A 19,849-nucleotide genomic window follows, 5' to 3' on the forward strand; every position below is an offset into this window, starting at 1 on the left:
TGGCTCTGGAGGGTCAGTCATTGAAGGAGCGAACAGCAGTCTGTCTCTGACTGGCAATGACAGAGTTTTTCTCCCCCAGAAACTGATCAGCTGACCAGCTTGCATTGAACTTTTACTGCCAGTTTGTCCAACAGTTTGTCCATGCGACACAGTCTTGAGTGACAGCTGCATCCCCAGTGAGGGATCCAGAAAGTTCCTCACTGTCACATGAGCATGACAAACAAATCAACAGAGTTGATACATTTTCCCCTTACATGATGGTGCCGCTGCGGGTCCCTGCCCGTCTCCACTTCAGGGAGATGGGCAGGGATAGGGGGAACAGCGGGGCGGTGAGGGGCACCGGGGGAGGCGGCAGGGACCCGTAGCCAGCTCCTTAGCCACAGGGCACCCGAGCATCTCGTGTGTGCGCACACCTGGCGAGAGCCAGCCGCTGGCGGGGGCTGGTATACTATCACCAGCCCCTGCAAAAATGAGGCCTGCTCCATCTGTACAGACAAATTTAATGAAGTTAATTTCATTTAATTATACTGTCTATGCTACTTACAACAAAGCTTGCTTATGTTTAAGCAAATATGAGCACCCTGTTTTCTTATTGTAATGATCTGGTTTCAACTGGTTAGGTTGTTTTTAGTTATTGGTTTGTGGTAGGTGTTAAAAAGGTCAGGTAGCCAATGGGCTTTAGATTAAGGGAGGGTCTTATCAGAACTATATTAGATCAGGTCTGAGGTACGTGGTAATGCAACTGTTTCATCTTGGCAGTTTTTTTGGATCTCACCCACTCACCCTCAAAGACAGGTTTTCTTTTTCATTTCTTAAATTCATTGCAATGTGTACCTAATTGTACATTCCATGAAGCGATGCGCAGTGGGCAGAGAGCAGAGATTCTCAGTGGCTCAATTTATAGCACAACAAGTTAGCCTAACATATTACCTTTGAGAAAGGTGAGTCGGTCATTACATTAAGGATGAATAATAGAGCAGACTGCAATAGAATAATGATGGGTTTTTATTTTTAAAATAATTTTAAAAAATCATGAACAGCCCAATCTGCTCCAGCTCGCAGGTCCCTAAATCTGGGGGCCCTTGGGCAGCTGCCCATTAAGCCCATATGCTAAAATGGCCCTGGGTCAGCACTCTGCCAGTTAAGGGGAAATGGTTCTACCCAACATGGCTTGTGAAGGGGGTGAGACTCCACCCCATGTAAACTAAATATTTCCTGTTACTACGTACTGTAGCGGAGGCTCATGTCGCCACCTCGATTTAATTTCTACAATTTAATTTTGCTTTAATAAATTGGGCTGTGACCTTTTTTTCCATGTCTACATGGTTGTCCGAGTCATTATTTTTCAGATTGTATTATGTATTGCATTGTGGAAGTAGTAAAACCTACAGGTATGTGTGAATTTTAGACAAGTATAAAATATACCCTTGGTTTTGAAAGATTTCCGTTGGTTTGGTTTTCTGATATAGATGTCCAAGTAAGTGATGCAGGTAGATCTTTCTCAGGTTCACAGGCCTCCAACATGATGATGTCACTGTTATCAGGAATCATCCCTGAAGTTTTCCCTACTGTCACAGCTGTTTGAAGATTATCACCTATAACGAGAAGAGATTTATGATAGTGTGTAGAAGCAGTGACAATATCCATTTGACCAGTACAGTATGAACAGATATCTACATTAGTAAAAGCACATTGTAACTTGTAATAACATCATGGAAAGGTATGTAGGGTCATAAAAAGTAGGGCCTAGCTGGGCCTGTTACAGGGCATGGCCTAATCATGGTGGCATGGCCACATCCTCTGCACAAAACAGTGAGAAAAAAGCTGTATTGGCTTTGCTTTGAATTGCCGCAGCTGGCTGCACGAGTGTAACCTCCCTCCCTGCACATAAATCAAATAGAGGAGACCAGTTTTACCAGCAGTAGCAGCAGCCTCCCTGGGCCTACAGCAGTCCAGCAAACATCAGTGTGATCATCCACCTCAGTAACATAATGAAGAGGCCCTTGTCCCAATGCTTCTAGAGACACCTCATCGCAGCAGTTGTTCATTTACTGTACTATAGTAGTGCCTTAGCTATTGTTATGCCCCATAGCAGTGCCCTTGTGTATTTTATAAACTATAGTAGTGCCCTAGTTCATATGATGTCACCATGTAGGGCTGACAGCATTGGCTCACACTGAAAGTGTGGTGGGTGCGGGTAACACCAAAATGACAGCTCCTGTTCAGTGACAGGAGAAGGGTGAGGCACTGTAAAGCTCTGTACACATGGGGCAATTTTAAGCACATATCGCTGGATATATGGTCGCTGATCGACCATATTGCCAGTGATTTGTATGTGCTGTGGGTGATCACCAGGTGCGCGCTCCCGTGTTCAGCCCCTAATGGTTGCTGGTCACAGGAGCATGCTCCAGCAACCTGCTATTTCCCCATGCGACTCTACCGGCAGAGTCTCCTTTTCATCAGCAACCATCTCTGGTCGCTGATTAAAATGGGACACTGAGCAATATATTGCACCATGTGTACACAGCTTAACATTATGTGGCGTACCTGGCTCCTGTCACTGTGTAGAAGCCAGCTCTGCAGCCAAAGCACTCCAAGGAGGCAGCCAGCACCTCCCAGACCCTCAGATGCTGAAAATGCAAATCAGGCCATGAGATCCCGCCACTTCCCAATGATGCCATACCCCTATTCCTAACACATGCCTTCAGTAACCTTAAAAAAACATAAATACATACAATGTCACCAGTTCACCAGTTCATATTACTGTACAGTATGTCACAGTTTATAACATGCCACACTATAGTGCCTACACTTATATTGTGCCACTTTAGAAGGCCCCAGTTAACATTAAGCAACAGTAATGCATTTTTTACAATGAGCAGATCTAAGGGCATGAATAAGAAGAAGGAGGAGGGAGGAAGAAGGAGGAAGGAGGAGGGAGGAGGAGGAAGGAGGAGGAGGAAGGAAGGAGGGAGGAGGGGGAGGGAGGAGGGGGAGGAGGAGGAGCAGGAACTATTTAGCACTTTTCCAATGATTTAAATTTTGGTGAACTCAGGGCCCGATTCAGAGATGGACACAAATGCTATTGCAGATGAGATCCTGTAAACAGCAATGTCGCAGCTGCCGTGATATGTACAGGTTGAGTATCCCTTATCCAAAATGCTCGGGACCAGGAGAATTTTGGATAACGGATTATTCCGTATTTCGGAATATTTTAATATTTCAATGATGTATTTTGAAGTATCTTGCATTTATGCTATATAAACACATAATATACACACAAATATATTTTATTACCACATAAAATACACACAAACATATTTTATTTGTTCAAAAAACAAGGTTTCAAAACGTGAAACAAAATGTGTGTACTATCTCAGCACTGAATTTGAATGCCAAGCAATCATTGTCTTGCACATATATAGTGCCAGTTACATATCATGTCCCCAGTGATGCTATTACAAATGTACCCAGTGAGTTTTTAGCAAAAAAAAAAAAAAATTTTCACTTTCTAGAATGTCTGGTTTTCGGAATAATTCGGATAACGGATATTCGGATACGGGATACTCGACCTGTATTTATATATATCTCAAATCCACCACTTATGTACAAAGATGCAACCACTGCACACACCTTGGCAGAGAATCTGCCTTCTTGTAACCATATGGTTATATCACATAGCTGTCAGATGTAAGATGTGTGGGAGTAACTGGAAGTAACCGTGTATGGAATTGCAGTCACAAGCAGTGACATGCACCTGGATGGTACCAAAATGCCTGCATTTTAGTTGCCACTCCCCTGTCACCTCCCACAGGGCTCCTTGACTGCGTCCAACATCACAGGACCATTGTAGGTGTAGGTTGTTGCTAGTGCAACCTAGACACATGTGCAGTGGAAAGAAATCACTTCACTGCATCCATCATTGGCATTGCATCCATTTCTGAATAAAGCTCTCATTGATAGTTTTGATGTATTAATAATGAGTTATTATTAAATGAATTTGTATATTTATATAATTGTTTAGAATCATAACATGAATCTAATTCTAACTCCTACCAGTCCAAACCAGTCCAAACTACAGTTCTTATAATTAATTACATGAAATATACAGTATGAATAAATATATACAGTACCTGTCACCATCACAGTTCTAATGTTTGCTTCATTGAGCTCCTTCAATACCAAATTTGTCTCTGTCTTAAGTCGATTTTCTAGGATCAGTAAACCTAGAAATGTGAGGTCACATTCAACTATTTCCCTATAAAAGTAAAAAGAAAGTTTCAAATCTAAAGAAAATGCAAGCTATACCCAGTGGCGTAACTATAAACTTTGCTCCCCCCTGCCAAAAAAGTTTGGGGCGCCCCCCCTTGACAAAGGGACTCATGTGGCCCCAAAACATTGGTTGTGGGGGTGATACAAAAGCTTATATTCTGCCGTGCTGTGTCTGCTGTCCATGAACTACAGCAGGAACTTTAGTTCTCTGCTGTGTGACTGCTGCTGACCCGCCCCCCATCCCCCCATACATAGAACTTATAAGGCAGATGTACTGTACAGTAGACATGCTTGAGTGACATAATAATAATGAATGGGAGCAATAATAGAGTTTTATACAAAGAAGTCAGTGGAATTGGGCCAAATTAACATTTTGAAATACAGTACCTCTGATGACCTATGGAACAACTTAATTCTGAGCGGTGGGGCTACAGGCGGCTTCTGCAGTGCTGCTCGACTCCATGGGGTTTGACTCTGTGGTTCAGACAGGAACTTTTGGACAAAGCCAGGGAAGAGCCGGAGAAGCAGCATGCGTAGTGACACTGCGCCCGCCAAGCCAGACTGGACCAAGTGACAGAGGGAGGAGGGGATGCTGTGCAGGCAGTGTTGGCGCATGGTAGGCTGCCAGGAAAGGAGGGAGGCAGTACACGGGCGGAGACTGCGGCATCAGCAGTTACTCCACTAAAGACAGGGAAGTGCATTGCGCGCATCTCTCCTCCCGTTCACTTCACTGTGTACCTGTGAGTCTGGAACCGTGCTGCAGCCAATCAAAGGTCATGGGCCGGCTCCTGATTGGCTGCCAGCCAGTGAGCTGTGATTGGCTTAAGGGCTGGCAGCCAATTAGGAGCCAGCCCGCGTGCTCTGATTGGCTGATGGCCCTGTCACAGTCCCAGTTGCAGGGAGAACCCGGAGAGACCAGTAATGTAGTGCCGCGGCAGGTGAGTGCTTCCCCACCATCCCAGCCTGCCCCCGCCCACCCATACTGTACACAGTAGCCAATAGGCTCTGTGTACAGCTTCACAGTAGGATTGTCTGTGTCACTGACAGGCAGTTAATGCAAAGGCCAGTGGCAGCGCAACTTCATGCCTGCACACAGTTGCTGCGGCCAGACATGTTCTGTCATCACAGGCCCTGCTGGCGTTGCTCCTCCAAGCAGCTGCGGGGTCTGCCACATAGTAGCTACTCCCAGTGGTGTAACTAAATATTCACAGGCCCCATAGCAAAAGGTCGTAAGGGCCCCCTATTTAGCAGCTGATGGTGATAAATGTATGTAAAACATATTACTAAAGTAAAGATGGGCCCCCTTCAGCTCTGGGCCCCATAGCAGCTTCACCCCTTGCACCTATAGTAGTTACGCCCTTGGCTACGCTACTGGCTATAACTAGCAGTCACACATATAGGATTTTTACATTCCATACATGATACCTGGATCCAAAGAGGGGTGACAGAGGGAATCATCCCAGGGCCGCCACACATTAGGGGCCCCCCACACTCTCCCCCTGACTCATGCACACCACTGGTACTGAAATCGGAGAACAGCATAAGCTGGGTGTGTCTCTGATTTCCGCATTACACAGCCGCAGCCAGCACCAACTGCCAAGGTGCTGCTGAAGCTTGCAAAGGTCAGTCTCTCATCAGATTTCACAGTCACCACAAGGCTGCTGGGATTTTTGTGAAGTTCAGGAGCTAAGAGTGAGGCGGCGCCATTCCACTCAGTCTCAGCTCCTTCCTATGCAGTAACAGCAGTGTGTGACTGACTGGCAGCGGACTTTGAGCTTTGTGGCACTCGACAAATCGGTTATTGTGAATTATTGTGAATTATTATATCAGCACTATATACTATTTTCCAATAGGTAACCAACTCTATTAACCTTTTGCAGTCTGAATGACAAAATTGTTTTTGTAATTCAGTCTGATTTAAATGTTTAAATTAATTGGTCTTTTTTTTATATTCCAAAAAGGTCTACATTGAATGTTGAATGGTGTTAATGTTCTTCATTTAAAGTGGCTCACTACTTGATCTGCTACTAACGCTAGGGCTGTTGAGCCTGACTAGCCATTGGACGTGAAAGGATTGAACTACTAATATATTTTGAGCTACCTTTTGTAATCTTATGTTTGTCATTTCATTTTAACAAAATTATTAAGAGTCACATTTTCTTTCATAAGGAATTTAACACAATCACAATGTTGATTGATAAAATATACTTTAGATTTATAGATTTATAACCACCATTACATCATTTATATTGATAGGTGCCCCCATAAGTTTGTTGTCCAGGGCCCCCACAGACCTTAATCTAGCCCTGCATTGTACTATTATTAATATTATTTATGTAGTATTATTGTTCTGTAGTTTTGATATGCTAGTAACTATAAAAAAAAACTTGTGTTTATGGCATTAAAGTTGCGCTGTGTACACTTTAATGCATCCTGCCCATAAACAGAGTGCTGCCTTAACACACATAAGGGGCCTTGACGGGAGACAGAAGTGGGCATGAATGAGACATAGAATATAGAGATGAGCAGTTCGGATTCCACAGAATCCGAACTGCTCCGAACGTCCCCGGCATAAGTTTCCGGCTTTGTTCGGAAACCTGATTGCGGCCGAATGCGGGAATCTGGCGTTGGATTCCCGCGAGTGGCCGAGTCTATATAAAAGCTTGGCTTCCTGAGAATTTGGCGCCATTTCACCCTCATGCTTCCAGCTGCGCACAGCTCTGCTTGTGTCCTGGGTAGAACTGGTGCTGTGTGCAGGCAGAGTGTGAGGAATCTTCAATCACCTGTCATCGTGGAATTATCAATCACTTGTCATCATTGTCAGCCTGTCACATCAATTCAATTAGTGCAGAGGGGTGTTGTGCAGAGGGGTGCAGTGCAGACAGACAGAGGGGTGTTGTGCAGTGCAGTCTGCAGAGGGGACTTGTGCTGTGGAGACTCACAGGGGTGTTGTGCAGTGCAGACTTAAGGGATTTGTGCACTGTAGACTAGAGGGATGTTGTGCAGTGCGGAGGGGTTTGTGCTGTGCAGAGGAGTTTGTAGCAGTGCAGTCAGTGCAGACTCAGCAGAGGGGTTTGTGTAGTGCAGAGGGGTTTTCTCGTCTTTCTTCATTCTTTGTGTGTACTGCACCCATAGTATACTGTCAGAAGGTGGGTGGGTGATTGTTCGGCCTTCACACAGCTGTTAGCTGCGCATTAAAAACTAATTAAATTAATTAAAGTTAAAAAATCCTAATACATTTTTCTCTTCTTTATTCATTCTTTGTGTGTTCTGCACCCATAGTATACTGTCAGAAGGTGGGTGTGTGATTGTTTGTCCTCCACGCAGCATTATACAAGCTGCGCATTAAAAACAAATTTAATTAATTAAAGTTAAAAATCCAATTCAATTTTCTCGTCTTTCTTCATTCTTTGTGTGTACTGCACCCATAGAATATACTGTCAGAAGGTGGGTGCGTGATTGTTCTGCCTCAAAGCAGCATTATACAAGCTGCATATTAAAAACAAATTAAATTAATTAAAGAAAAAAAAAAACCTAATCAATATTTCTCTTCTTTATTCATTCTTTGTGTGTACTGCACCCATAGTAAACTGTGAGAAGTTTGGTGTGTGATTGTTCTGCCTCCACGCAGCTTTATACAATCTGCGCATTAAAAACAAATTAAATTAATTAAGTAAAAACATCCTAATCAATATTTCTCTACTTTATTCATTCTTTGTGTGTACTGCACCCCAATACACCATGCTGATACTGTCAGAAATTCTGTGTGGTAATATAACCAGCCAGCTTGCTGCAGACCTTGGTCTAAATTGAATGAAAACAACATTTTGAGCTGTAAAGTGGTCAAAATTATCTGGAAAGGGCTGTAAATTAATGTTATTGAGGGACAAAAAAACTCTAGGGACAAAAAAAATGCAAAAATTACGTGATTTGGGCGTTTTTGTCCATTTTTGGAAAAAATCCAAAGCATTTCACCGCTGTTTGACAAAGCCAGATCCAAATCCAAATCCAAATCTTCAGCCTTGGCGCTCCTCTCTAATAAAATATAGGACCTGGCTGTAGACACAGAAGGGGGGTGGCTTGCATGAGACAGAGAAAGGGTTCTGGCTTGGGATGAGAATAAAGCCTTGGATGGAGACACAGAAGGGGGTTGGCTAGAGAGACATAAGGGGAGCTGGCTGGAACCACATAAACAGAGTTGGCTGTAGAGACAGACAAAATGGCTGGCTAGTGAGACAGAAGAGGGAGGACTGGCTGGAGAGACAGAAGAGGGAGGACTGGCTGGAGAGTCAGAAGAGGGAGGACTGGCTGGAGAGTCAGAAGAAGGAGGACTGGCTGGAGAGACAGAAGAGGGGCTGACTGGCGGCATTTGGCTGGGCAGCGGGCAGCATTTACACATTACATGTACACGCAGCCTAGCGAACAGGTCTGAATCAGGCCGCACATTACCTATATTATGCAGCTCGCAGTGACCATTTCAGCACAGAGGGATTGACAGGAAGGGACCATTTCCAGGAGGTGATGGTGAGTGGCAGCAAAAGGAGCACGCACAGCTAAACAGAGCAGCACTGACAGAGAGGAGTCTCAATTTACATCCCCACCACCACCACCACCACCACCATGGGACACAGCCGACCGCGGGTAGAATACGGGATATGGGACAGTTCCAAAATAAAAGGACGATTCCGTGAAAATTGGGACTGTTGGGAGGTATGCACTGTCACTTTTACTGCAGCAGGGCAATTAGGATTCCCCCTTGGACCAGGTAAGTGGTTTTAAAGGCCCAACTCTTGTCTGGAGTTAATGTAGGGTGCCTCCCTGCACTGTAACAATAGATACAGCTAGATTAATGTCACCACACACAGTCATTGAGAAGGATTTTTGGCATGAAATTTACATTGTGCAGCTAATAGAATAGGACCAGAATATAATAACACTCTCAACCACATAACAGCACATAACAGGCAAGCGTTTAGACTGTGGTCTACTCATCCTGCAGCAGGAGACTGCTTGTTTTATATCAGGAGTTTAAAAATGTACATAACTTTTACCTGTCTGTGTCTAGCGAATTTGGAAGTCCATCGTCCTGCAGTGATCGATATGCCAATCCAATAACTCGGAAACCTTGCTTTGTGTAGAACTCAAGCTCCTTGGAAAAACCATGTGGAACTAATCAAGAAACATAAAAGGTTTCTGTCTTAATTAAGTGAAAAAATGTGGGAAAGCTACAGTAAGTTGGTTGCCAGTGTTAGGGAAAAAAGCAAGAGGTTCATTTATAATCCCGTTGTCAGTGATTTGCCCCCAAAGTAATGGATTTATTATACAGCATTTAGGAGAGCCAAAATTAGAATTACTAGCAATGTGCAATCGGTTTGAATTTGAAAAATAGCAAACAGTTTAGCATCATCTAGATATACAGTATATATACTGTATATATATATATATATATATATATATATATATATATATATATATAAAGACAGAGTCCGCACTCAATCGCTTATATTTTCACCTATCCCCTCCCCTCCCATAAGGGGAGGGGATAGGGACACTATGCTCAAGAAAAGAGAATCGAAGTGGATCTTTGAGCTGGACACCCTTGCGCCAAAGGGACTAAATAAAACAAATCCATTATCAATCTTTCTGAGATAAAATGACCCACTACCTTTTTCCTGTTTTTTCATTTTTATGATTAATTTTTGCATTTTTCTCAGTTCGGATTTTTTTGCTTTTTTGAAGCTAGGGTTGGTGTCTCTGGGCTGTTTGGTTTATTTTGTTAAGGTTTTCATGTCACCTTTTTTGATATGTTTTTGTATATGTTGTTCGTTGAGTTATATTGCTCCTATACATATAATGGAGGTATAGCTATATGCATATCTATAATGACTAGATAGCTGAACATTAATATCCATATAAAATATAAAATATAAAAATTATATAAAATCCATAAAATTACAAAAATTCGGCCCTATATGGCCATTTATAAATATGTATATATGTAGATATTTTGTTTTGTCTTTTTTTATGTTTATTTAGTACCTGCCAGTACTAGTGATCCTCATCCAGGCTGGTTTGTATGTCCTGTACACCTTACAATTTTTTATATATGGCACCGGCATGATTATAATTAAGTTTGCGCCTTTGGATTCAGTAATAACTGTCCGCCTTTGTGGCTGCTTTGCGGTCGCCTGGGGGACACAGTGGTAGCTTGACATTGGTTGCCATGGTAGTACGCTAGTGTTAATCTGTAACCTAGCCGGATATAACGTAAGACGCTCTGGCCTGTTGCCGTGATACAGTTGACACGCAGCGCCTTCCGCCGCTGAGGTTGGTGGAACGCAGGAGATACTTCCGGTGAGAAGCGGTGGTTTCCTGCACTCCTAACCTACTTCGCGCGGCTGGTGGAACGCAGACGTCATGTCCGCCGGCGCAGTGGAACGCATTAGAGACTTCCGGTTGGACGGATAAAGCGAACTAGCGTTATCTACCTGGTCCTCTGCACCCGCTGTTTTATCTCTATTTCACTCCGGTGCCTATACACTATTTGGGATTGTTTTGAGTTCCTTATATGTATTATGTTTGTTACTTTTACGTGTAGTGGTGTACAACCAGGAAGTGATGACATCACTTCCGGGTCTTAGGTATATAAACTGGCCCGGTGAGGCTCTACAATTGTATCCTCTCTGGAGGATGGATACCAGGTTGCCTGTGCTGAATATGAGCTTGACCTTACCTGCTGTACATATTCCTGATGATGGTCTATACTAGACCGAAACGTCACGTTACGTCGGATGTACCACATGTACCTACAATAAATTCTTGTTGCTGATTAAGCCCTTGGTGAGTGCCCATTTCTTCCTTCCATATATATATATATATATATATATATATATATATATATATATATATAGTCCAGGGGTATCCACCACTGCTCCAGGGGGGGATGTCAGGCACTCGCCTTTATAATACAGAGATCACACTGATTATAAAATCCAATTTGGGCTTTTATTATATGCAATTCATTTCAGTCAGCAATAGATCACAACATTTGTATTCCATAAGTGCCCCGACGTTTCGGTCCATATAGTGGCGGACCTTTATCAAGGAGCTTTGTCAGGAAAATACTTCAGCAATCAACGATGCAATAAACGGAGACCCATGGTGAGGTGAGCAGTACCTGGAGGAGTGGGGGGGTCCCCACTCCTCCAGGTACCCCGTCCAAGGCTGACCAGCCACGGTGCTCATGGTACGGCCGGGGGACCTTATGTAAAAAGTGACCCCCGGCTGTGGCATGACACTGCGGGCTGTTGGAGCCCGGTGCTGGTTTCAAAATACGGGGGGACCCCCAGATTTTTTGTCCCCCGTATTTTTGGAACCAGGACCGGTCCAAGAGTCCGGGGCTGGTTTCAGAAATACAGGGGACCCCTACACTTTTTGTCCCCCGTATTTTTGGAACCAGGTCCGGCTCAATAAGCCCGGGGCTGGTTATGCTCAGGAGGGGGGACCCCACGCAATTTTTTTTTTTTTTTAATACAAACCCAAAATCGCACATAAGCTCAAATTCGCACATTTTCATGCCTAAAAATCGCACATTTTCATGCAGAAAATTCGCCCATTATCGCACTCAATCGCACTTTTCTTGCCGGAACACGCACCTCATTAAATATGCGAATCCAAGGCAAAACTGCGATTTGAAAAAAGTGCGATAATGGGCGAAAAACTGACATGGGAAAAACTCTCATCCCATAGAATGTCACCCATATTCTTAGAAAAACACATGAGGATAGAGGGCCCTGCTCGTTACATTTACCTGTTTCAGGCTTACAGTAACGGATGACCATTTCTGGTGCTCCTTTCATGAACAATGTCAGGTTACTGTCACCAATAACCTGAGTGATCACAGACATACGCTGTAAAGTGGAGGAGAAGGGGAACTGATGCAGAATGACAACTCCTTCCACTGGCACCTAAATGATAAAAAAAAGATATTAGACTAACAATACCACAGACGAAGCCTATTACAATGATCAGTGACTCCCTGCCAACCTCATACAACACTTCTACACGATTAATATAAAGTCAACTATTTTGGTATGTAAATTAGTTTAAGAAATCACTTACAATCTTTAAAGATTACAACACAGATTAGAATTGTGTTGGTAAATACCAGACGGAGCAAGTACTAAACGTTAAAGTCTTATCTCATTGCATTGTTCTGGTAAGTAATCACCATACACAGAGATTCCTGGCTATGGAAGTAGTGAAACTGTGAACATTCACTATTGTCCAGATTGTTAGTAGTGCATTGCTTTTACTAAGGTAGCAGTCACAGTACTATATGCACAGTGGGGTATGGCCAGCAGTCACAGTACCATGGGGGTTTCAGCGGCAAACGCAGGATTTTCAGAAGGGGGTTTCCAGAGGGGCGGAGCAAAGCATGGAGATGGACACTTAGGTGACCCAGTATATGCCGGGTCAGTTAAAGTATTAAAGATAGACCAAATGTATATACATAATTACATACATACATACATACATACATACATACATACAGGGGTGTCAACAGCAGTGTAGACCCCTGGGCATAGCAATGTATTGGGGCACCTACCGATCCTCCAGCGGTAGGGGTGGGGGAAGCTTTGATGTCCCGCGGGTGGCAGGGGGTATTATATCAACCGCTCAGCATGTAGGGCCTGGATCAGTAATTTCCACTAATTACCCCTTTACTGCACAGATGGTGGGAGATGGGGTGGGAGAAGGGGGCATTGGGCTGAATGAAGGGGCCCTGATACATAACTTCCAGGGTGGTAGAGGATGTTTAATACGCAGAGGAGGGGTGTATAGTGGAGTGGGCTTATTATTCATAATTTTCAGCTTGCTTGACTTCAGATATCTCCAGTTCCCAGAAATAGATTTCTTAGATTTTAATGGAATTAAAAACTAGAGAATCCCAACTACCAAATGGTGTTGGGGACTAGGGGATCAGAGTTCAGGAGGCAGAGCAATCTGCCAACGAGTATATAAAACTACATACCAGGTGTGTGGAGCTGTAGCAGTAACCAGCTGCTGGAAGGCTGATATCTCTTGTTCTAGGAACAGTAGAGACAAGCTACTAGTGTTCATCAAAGGGGGAGAGTCCCAGCTTTTGGAATATACCCTCAGAAAAACTCTATCAGACAGAAACTGAAATATCTGACTGGGAAGAGCAATTAACAGGCTTGGATGGGGACCACTGCTTTGAAGTCAGATATCTCCGGTTCCCGATTGCCGATTTTTAAAATTCTTGTACCCATGGAAAGAGGGGACCCTCAGCTTTCAACCCAGTGCCCTTAGACTCCTGGGGGGGGGGTTTCTGGGTACTCAGAACCCCCCCCCCCCCCCCCCTGCGTGCGCTACTGGGTTTTTCTGGTCTACACGCTCGCATGCGAATTCACATGTGCATGCGCAGGGTACGAGTGGCCACGGCGAACAGAGTGTTCGTTGGGCGCTCGCAACCACCATTGCGGGTGGGGGCATGGGGTGGTGGCGGGTAGTCGCGCCCATGGGAACGCCTAGCGTTAGGTACTATGTTAATTTAAATGCACTTAACCTATCTGCTGCAATTGAGCATATAACTAGCAGTGACTCTCATAAACTATAGCCGCAACTTGATTTCTAAAGATTGATAAAAAGTAATTTAAGACCCAGTATGAGTCAGTTGTACAGTATATCACCATAACATCAGCTCCTTCTGACCTTAAAGGGACATATCCATTTTATTTTATTTCATTGTTTAATAATATATATTATCTTTGAAATTTAATAGGAGAGAATCAGAAAGTGAGAGATTTGGTAAGAAGTCGCCAGTTTTTTTAAAGCAGCAATTATTTACACTTCAAAAACAAACTGGTTTTGCAGTGTAAAGGATTGCCGCTTTAAAAAACTGGAGATTTCTTACCAAATCTCTCATCCTATTACATTTTCTCCATAGTGTTTATAGTATATTTTTTATTATGTGTATATGATTGTTAGGTACTTGTGTAGTTTCACGGCGGCAGCCTAAGCTACGTTGTCAGTGTAGCGTAGTAAGCCTACTGTCTCTGTGGCAACCCTGTGTAGTTATCGTAGTCACCGTACTGTCCCCGGGAGCTATAAAATATTGGTGACTGTAACTGAAAATCTGCGCTACAGCAGCTTTGATTTGCCCTGAGATCCCTCAGGACCTACACCTGTGGTCCCCAACAAGACAAGAACAAGAATATTGGGAATCTCCTGGCTACTCAATGCGCTATATATATAATATAAAGTGTCACAGTAGGTGATAAAAGTAAATGGTACTTCCCCTTTAATGTGTTTTCTCCCAATAGGGGGGTTCCAACAACGAATAATGTAACGTCCAATAGATGTTTTTCAAAAGTCCAAAAGTCCAGTATACATTTTCATCAGATGATACATAGGATGAAAGATAGAGTAATAGGAAGGTTAGTGTCCCTCAGTGGTTAGTACTCTTGAAGTATTAATAAGATCTTCTCTTTATTAGGCAGCGTACCCCCACTCACACAATCAGGTAAAATAAAAAACCTATAAAGGTTTCTTTTTCCTCTTTCACCAAAGATATGAATACGAAAGGATGGGCGTACCCCCACTCACTCTCAGACGTATAGGGTTACTCCTATCAAGGTATCTTTTACACGATCAGGCACCATATCGTACCATTTACTCACATCCAGAACTTGTTGGTAAAACTTATCAAGGTATCTTTTTATTCATATAGCGTACCACACTCACGAGGTAAGTAGCAGGAACCAAGCGCATCAAGGTATCTTTGTATTTTCTATTTCTCCATAAAGAAATGTGGCGCATATGTAAAAAAGTCAATTTTTATTTTTCCATAATAAACACCACACAAAATATGAAAAAGTTAAAACAGGTAAAAAAATTCATTAAAAAAGTTTTGGAAAGCAACCCTGCGCCCCAAATGGTAACCTGGGAGGATCACACATGAGAGATCTCAAACTCACTGATAGATGGAAAAAGGTCCGGACCAAGTGAATTGGATACTATCCCAGGGTTATCTCCGCGGTGATGGACGGCTGCAGGATGCAAGTTCAGATGGTAAAAAATCCCCAAAGTGTCAACGCGTTTCGGCTCATCTAGAGCCTTTTTCAAGACATGGGGACTGAGATTTGGTGCAAGATATTTATACTAGAGACAACCAATCAGATCATAACAGGAAATTGTCATGTTCATACAATAACAAATCAAAATATACGTCGCAAAAACCATACATTCTGAAAGCCATAACTTATATTGACTGGATATAACATCGTTGTACAATTCATGATTAAAAATTCACATCGTGCCGGGAATGAACTTATTTAATATAATTATTTCATTGGCTGAATTTTCCGTCACTCTAAATAAGTCCGGAAATAGTCTCTACAAATGGCCGCCAAATGGAATGCAAATGCGTTCCACCATTTAGTTTCCACCTTTTCAGTGAGGATACCAGATTTATTTGGTATTCGACCTGTCTATAAGACGAACGTAGTTTAAACTTTAAACGTGTGGAAAAAAAGGATCTCTATATCTAACTAAAATAGGTTTCCAAACCAGCATCTAGGGCGGGCGCATATTATATGCGTCATTACTCCGTACAGTAAGTCCCTGGAACGCACATTGCGCTCCACGGGACGTAATATCCGGTATCTAATCTCCCGTGGAACGCATCATGCGCTCCACGGGACGGCATATCCGGATTAAGGAATGGAAGGGGACGGACGGAAGGAATGGAGGGGACGGACGTGATCAGAAAAAATGGATGGCATCCAGAAATATGTATGGAACGCAATCTGCGTTTCATCTATATGATGACTACATTAATCTATTTCAGAGAAAAAAATATTCGAGAATGTTATACTAAAAGACTAAATATTAAAGAAGTTCCTTCGGCATATAGTTAAACATAGTAAATCCAATGGTACATAAAGGCACATTGATATAAAGTATTTTACACGTTCCCTTTTCAATATATACAGAGAAGATAATAATACATATGTAATGCACAACTCTTATAAATTATACAAAAGTGGAAAAGTAATACTATCAATTTTCTCCATGGGTATATATATATGCAAATGATGACTTTTTTTCTCTCCGTCATTTTAATTCTGCAAACATAAAAGGTACAGATATAACCTGGTATTAATAAAATGCATAAAACCATTCAGAGCATTACACTACAAAAACCATTTGACTTCGAAGTCTTTGTTTAGACCGGATGGTATCAAAGTTTTTAGTTTATGAATATACTTCATTTCTTCTTTAGCCAATATTTTAGAAGTATCACTGTTTCTGATTGTCCCTTTAATTACTTTTAATCCTGCAAATAGTTTTATATGATTACACGAGCAGTTGTGCATATCTTTAAAGTGGGAGGAAAGGGCATGGTTCTCAAAGCCCTTTTTAATATTTCTCAGGTGTTCGCTAATTCGAGTCTTCAACGGTCGTGAAGTCCTCCCTATGTAAAATTTCCCACAACTGCACTGAATGGTATAAATTACGTTTTTCGTGTGACATGTAATAAAGTCTTTAATCTCCACTTCCTTTCCATTTATAGTTATATTCTTAAATTTTGAAATTCCATTGGGCTCAATATTACGGCAACCCATGCAACAACCGCAACGATGGAAACCGTGTGTTCGGTTTTGTTTTATTCTCCCCTCATTAGCATGTACACTGGAGACTAATTTAGATTTCAAATTTGGAGCCTTCCTATATATATGAGTGGGCTTCACAGGAAGTAATGATCCTATCACTGGGTCCATTTTAAGGACGGCCCAGTGCTTTTTTACAATATTTTCTATTTTACGATGTTTGATATTAAATTGAGTAATAAAGGCCCAATCATATTTTGAATTTTTTGGATTTTTTTCTTTTGATTCAAACATTTTATTTCTGTCTTGTTGACTAATTGTTTCAATCGTATCTTGTATTGGGAGCAATACAAGATACGATTGAAACAATTAGTCAACAAGACAGAAATAAAATGTTTGAATCAAAAGAAAAAAATCCAAAAAATTCAAAATATGATTGGGCCTTTATTACTCAATTTAATATCAAACATCGTAAAATAGAAAATATTGTAAAAAAGCACTGGGCCGTCCTTAAAATGGACCCAGTGATAGGATCATTACTTCCTGTGAAGCCCACTCATATATATAGGAAGGCTCCAAATTTGAAATCTAAATTAGTCTCCAGTGTACATGCTAATGAGGGGAGAATAAAACAAAACCGAACACACGGTTTCCATCGTTGCGGTTGTTGCATGGGTTGCCGTAATATTGAGCCCAATGGAATTTCAAAATTTAAGAATATAACTATAAATGGAAAGGAAGTGGAGATTAAAGACTTTATTACATGTCACACGAAAAACGTAATTTATACCATTCAGTGCAGTTGTGGGAAATTTTACATAGGGAGGACTTCACGACCGTTGAAGACTCGAATTAGCGAACACCTGAGAAATATTAAAAAGGGCTTTGAGAACCATGCCCTTTCCTCCCACTTTAAAGATATGCACAACTGCTCGTGTAATCATATAAAACTATTTGCAGGATTAAAAGTAATTAAAGGGACAATCAGAAACAGTGATACTTCTAAAATATTGGCTAAAGAAGAAATGAAGTATATTCATAAACTAAAAACTTTGATACCATCCGGTCTAAACAAAGACTTCGAAGTCAAATGGTTTTTGTAGTGTAATGCTCTGAATGGTTTTATGCATTTTATTAATACCAGGTTATATCTGTACCTTTTATGTTTGCAGAATTAAAATGACGGAGAGAAAAAAAGTCATCATTTGCATATATATATACCCATGGAGAAAATTGATAGTATTACTTTTCCACTTTTGTATAATTTATAAGAGTTGTGCATTACATATGTATTATTATCTTCTCTGTATATATTGAAAAGGGAACGTGTAAAATACTTTATATCAATGTGCCTTTATGTACCATTGGATTTACTATGTTTAACTATATGCCGAAGGAACTTCTTTAATATTTAGTCTTTTAGTATAACATTCTCGAATATTTTTTTCTCTGAAATAGATTAATGTAGTCATCATATAGATGAAACGCAGATTGCGTTCCATACATATTTCTGGATGCCATCCATTTTTTCTGATCACGTCCGTCCCCTCCATTCCTTCCGTCCGTCCCCTTCCATTCCTTAATCCGGATATGCCGTCCCGTGGAGCGCATGATGCGTTCCACGGGAGATTAGATACCGGATATTACGTCCCGTGGAGCGCAATGTGCGTTCCAGGGACTTACTGTACGGAGTAATGACGCATATAATATGCGCCCGCCCTAGATGCTGGTTTGGAAACCTATTTTAGTTAGATATAGAGATCCTTTTTTTCCACACGTTTAAAGTTTAAACTACGTTCGTCTTATAGACAGGTCGAATACCAAATAAATCTGGTATCCTCACTGAAAAGGTGGAAACTAAATGGTGGAACGCATTTGCATTCCATTTGGCGGCCATTTGTAGAGACTATTTCCGGACTTATTTAGAGTGACGGAAAATTCAGCCAATGAAATAATTATATTAAATAAGTTCATTCCCGGCACGATGTGAATTTTTAATCATGAATTGTACAACGATGTTATATCCAGTCAATATAAGTTATGGCTTTCAGAATGTATGGTTTTTGCGACGTATATTTTGATTTGTTATTGTATGAACATGACAATTTCCTGTTATGATCTGATTGGTTGTCTCTAGTATAAATATCTTGCACCAAATCTCAGTCCCCATGTCTTGAAAAAGGCTCTAGATGAGCCGAAACGCGTTGACACTTTGGGGATTTTTTACCATCTGAACTTGCATCCTGCAGCCGTCCATCACCGCGGAGATAACCCTGGGATAGTATCCAATTCACTTGGTCCGGACCTTTTTCCATCTATCAGTGAGTTTGAGATCTCTCATGTGTGATCCTCCCAGGTTACCATTTGGGGCGCAGGGTTGCTTTCCAAAACTTTTTTAATGAATTTTTTTACCTGTTTTAACTTTTTCATATTTTGTGTGGTGTTTATTATGGAAAAATAAAAATTGACTTTTTTACATATGCGCCACATTTCTTTATGGAGAAATAGAAAATACAAAGATACCTTGATGCGCTTGGTTCCTGCTACTTACCTCGTGAGTGTGGTACGCTATATGAATAAAAAGATACCTTGATAAGTTTTACCAACAAGTTCTGGATGTGAGTAAATGGTACGATATGGTGCCTGATCGTGTAAAAGATACCTTGATAGGAGTAACCCTATACGTCTGAGAGTGAGTGGGGGTACGCCCATCCTTTCGTATTCATATCTTTGGTGAAAGAGGAAAAAGAAACCTTTATAGGTTTTTTATTTTACCTGATTGTGTGAGTGGGGGTACGCTGCCTAATAAAGAGAAGATCTTATTAATACTTCAAGAGTACTAACCACTGAGGGACACTAACCTTCCTATTACTCTATCTTTCATCCTATGTATCATCTGATGAAAATGTATACTGGACTTTTGGACTTTTGAAAAACATCTA

At 41.6% G+C, this 19,849-nt stretch overlaps 1 protein-coding gene across 1 annotated transcript in view; it reads right to left on the bottom strand.

Annotated features, from left to right (window-relative positions):
• The window catches only part of LOC146064271 (putative cation-transporting ATPase 13A4), a 142,484-nt gene that overhangs the window by 47,933 nt on the left and 74,702 nt on the right, over nt 1–19,849 (bottom strand). Inside the window, exons 16-19 of the mRNA XM_083177555.1 lie at nt 12,083–12,239; nt 9,324–9,441; nt 4,134–4,258; nt 1,426–1,595 (exon numbers count right to left, since the gene is read on the bottom strand). Coding sequence (XP_083033681.1) covers nt 1,426–1,595; nt 4,134–4,258; nt 9,324–9,441; nt 12,083–12,239 — 570 coding nt within the window. The remainder of the gene's footprint in view (nt 1–1,425; nt 1,596–4,133; nt 4,259–9,323; nt 9,442–12,082; nt 12,240–19,849) is intronic.

Source organism: Crinia signifera, chromosome 3, assembly GCF_055691185.1.
Source record: "Crinia signifera chromosome 3, ASM5569118v1, whole genome shotgun sequence".
Lineage (NCBI taxonomy): Eukaryota > Metazoa > Chordata > Amphibia > Anura > Myobatrachidae > Crinia > Crinia signifera.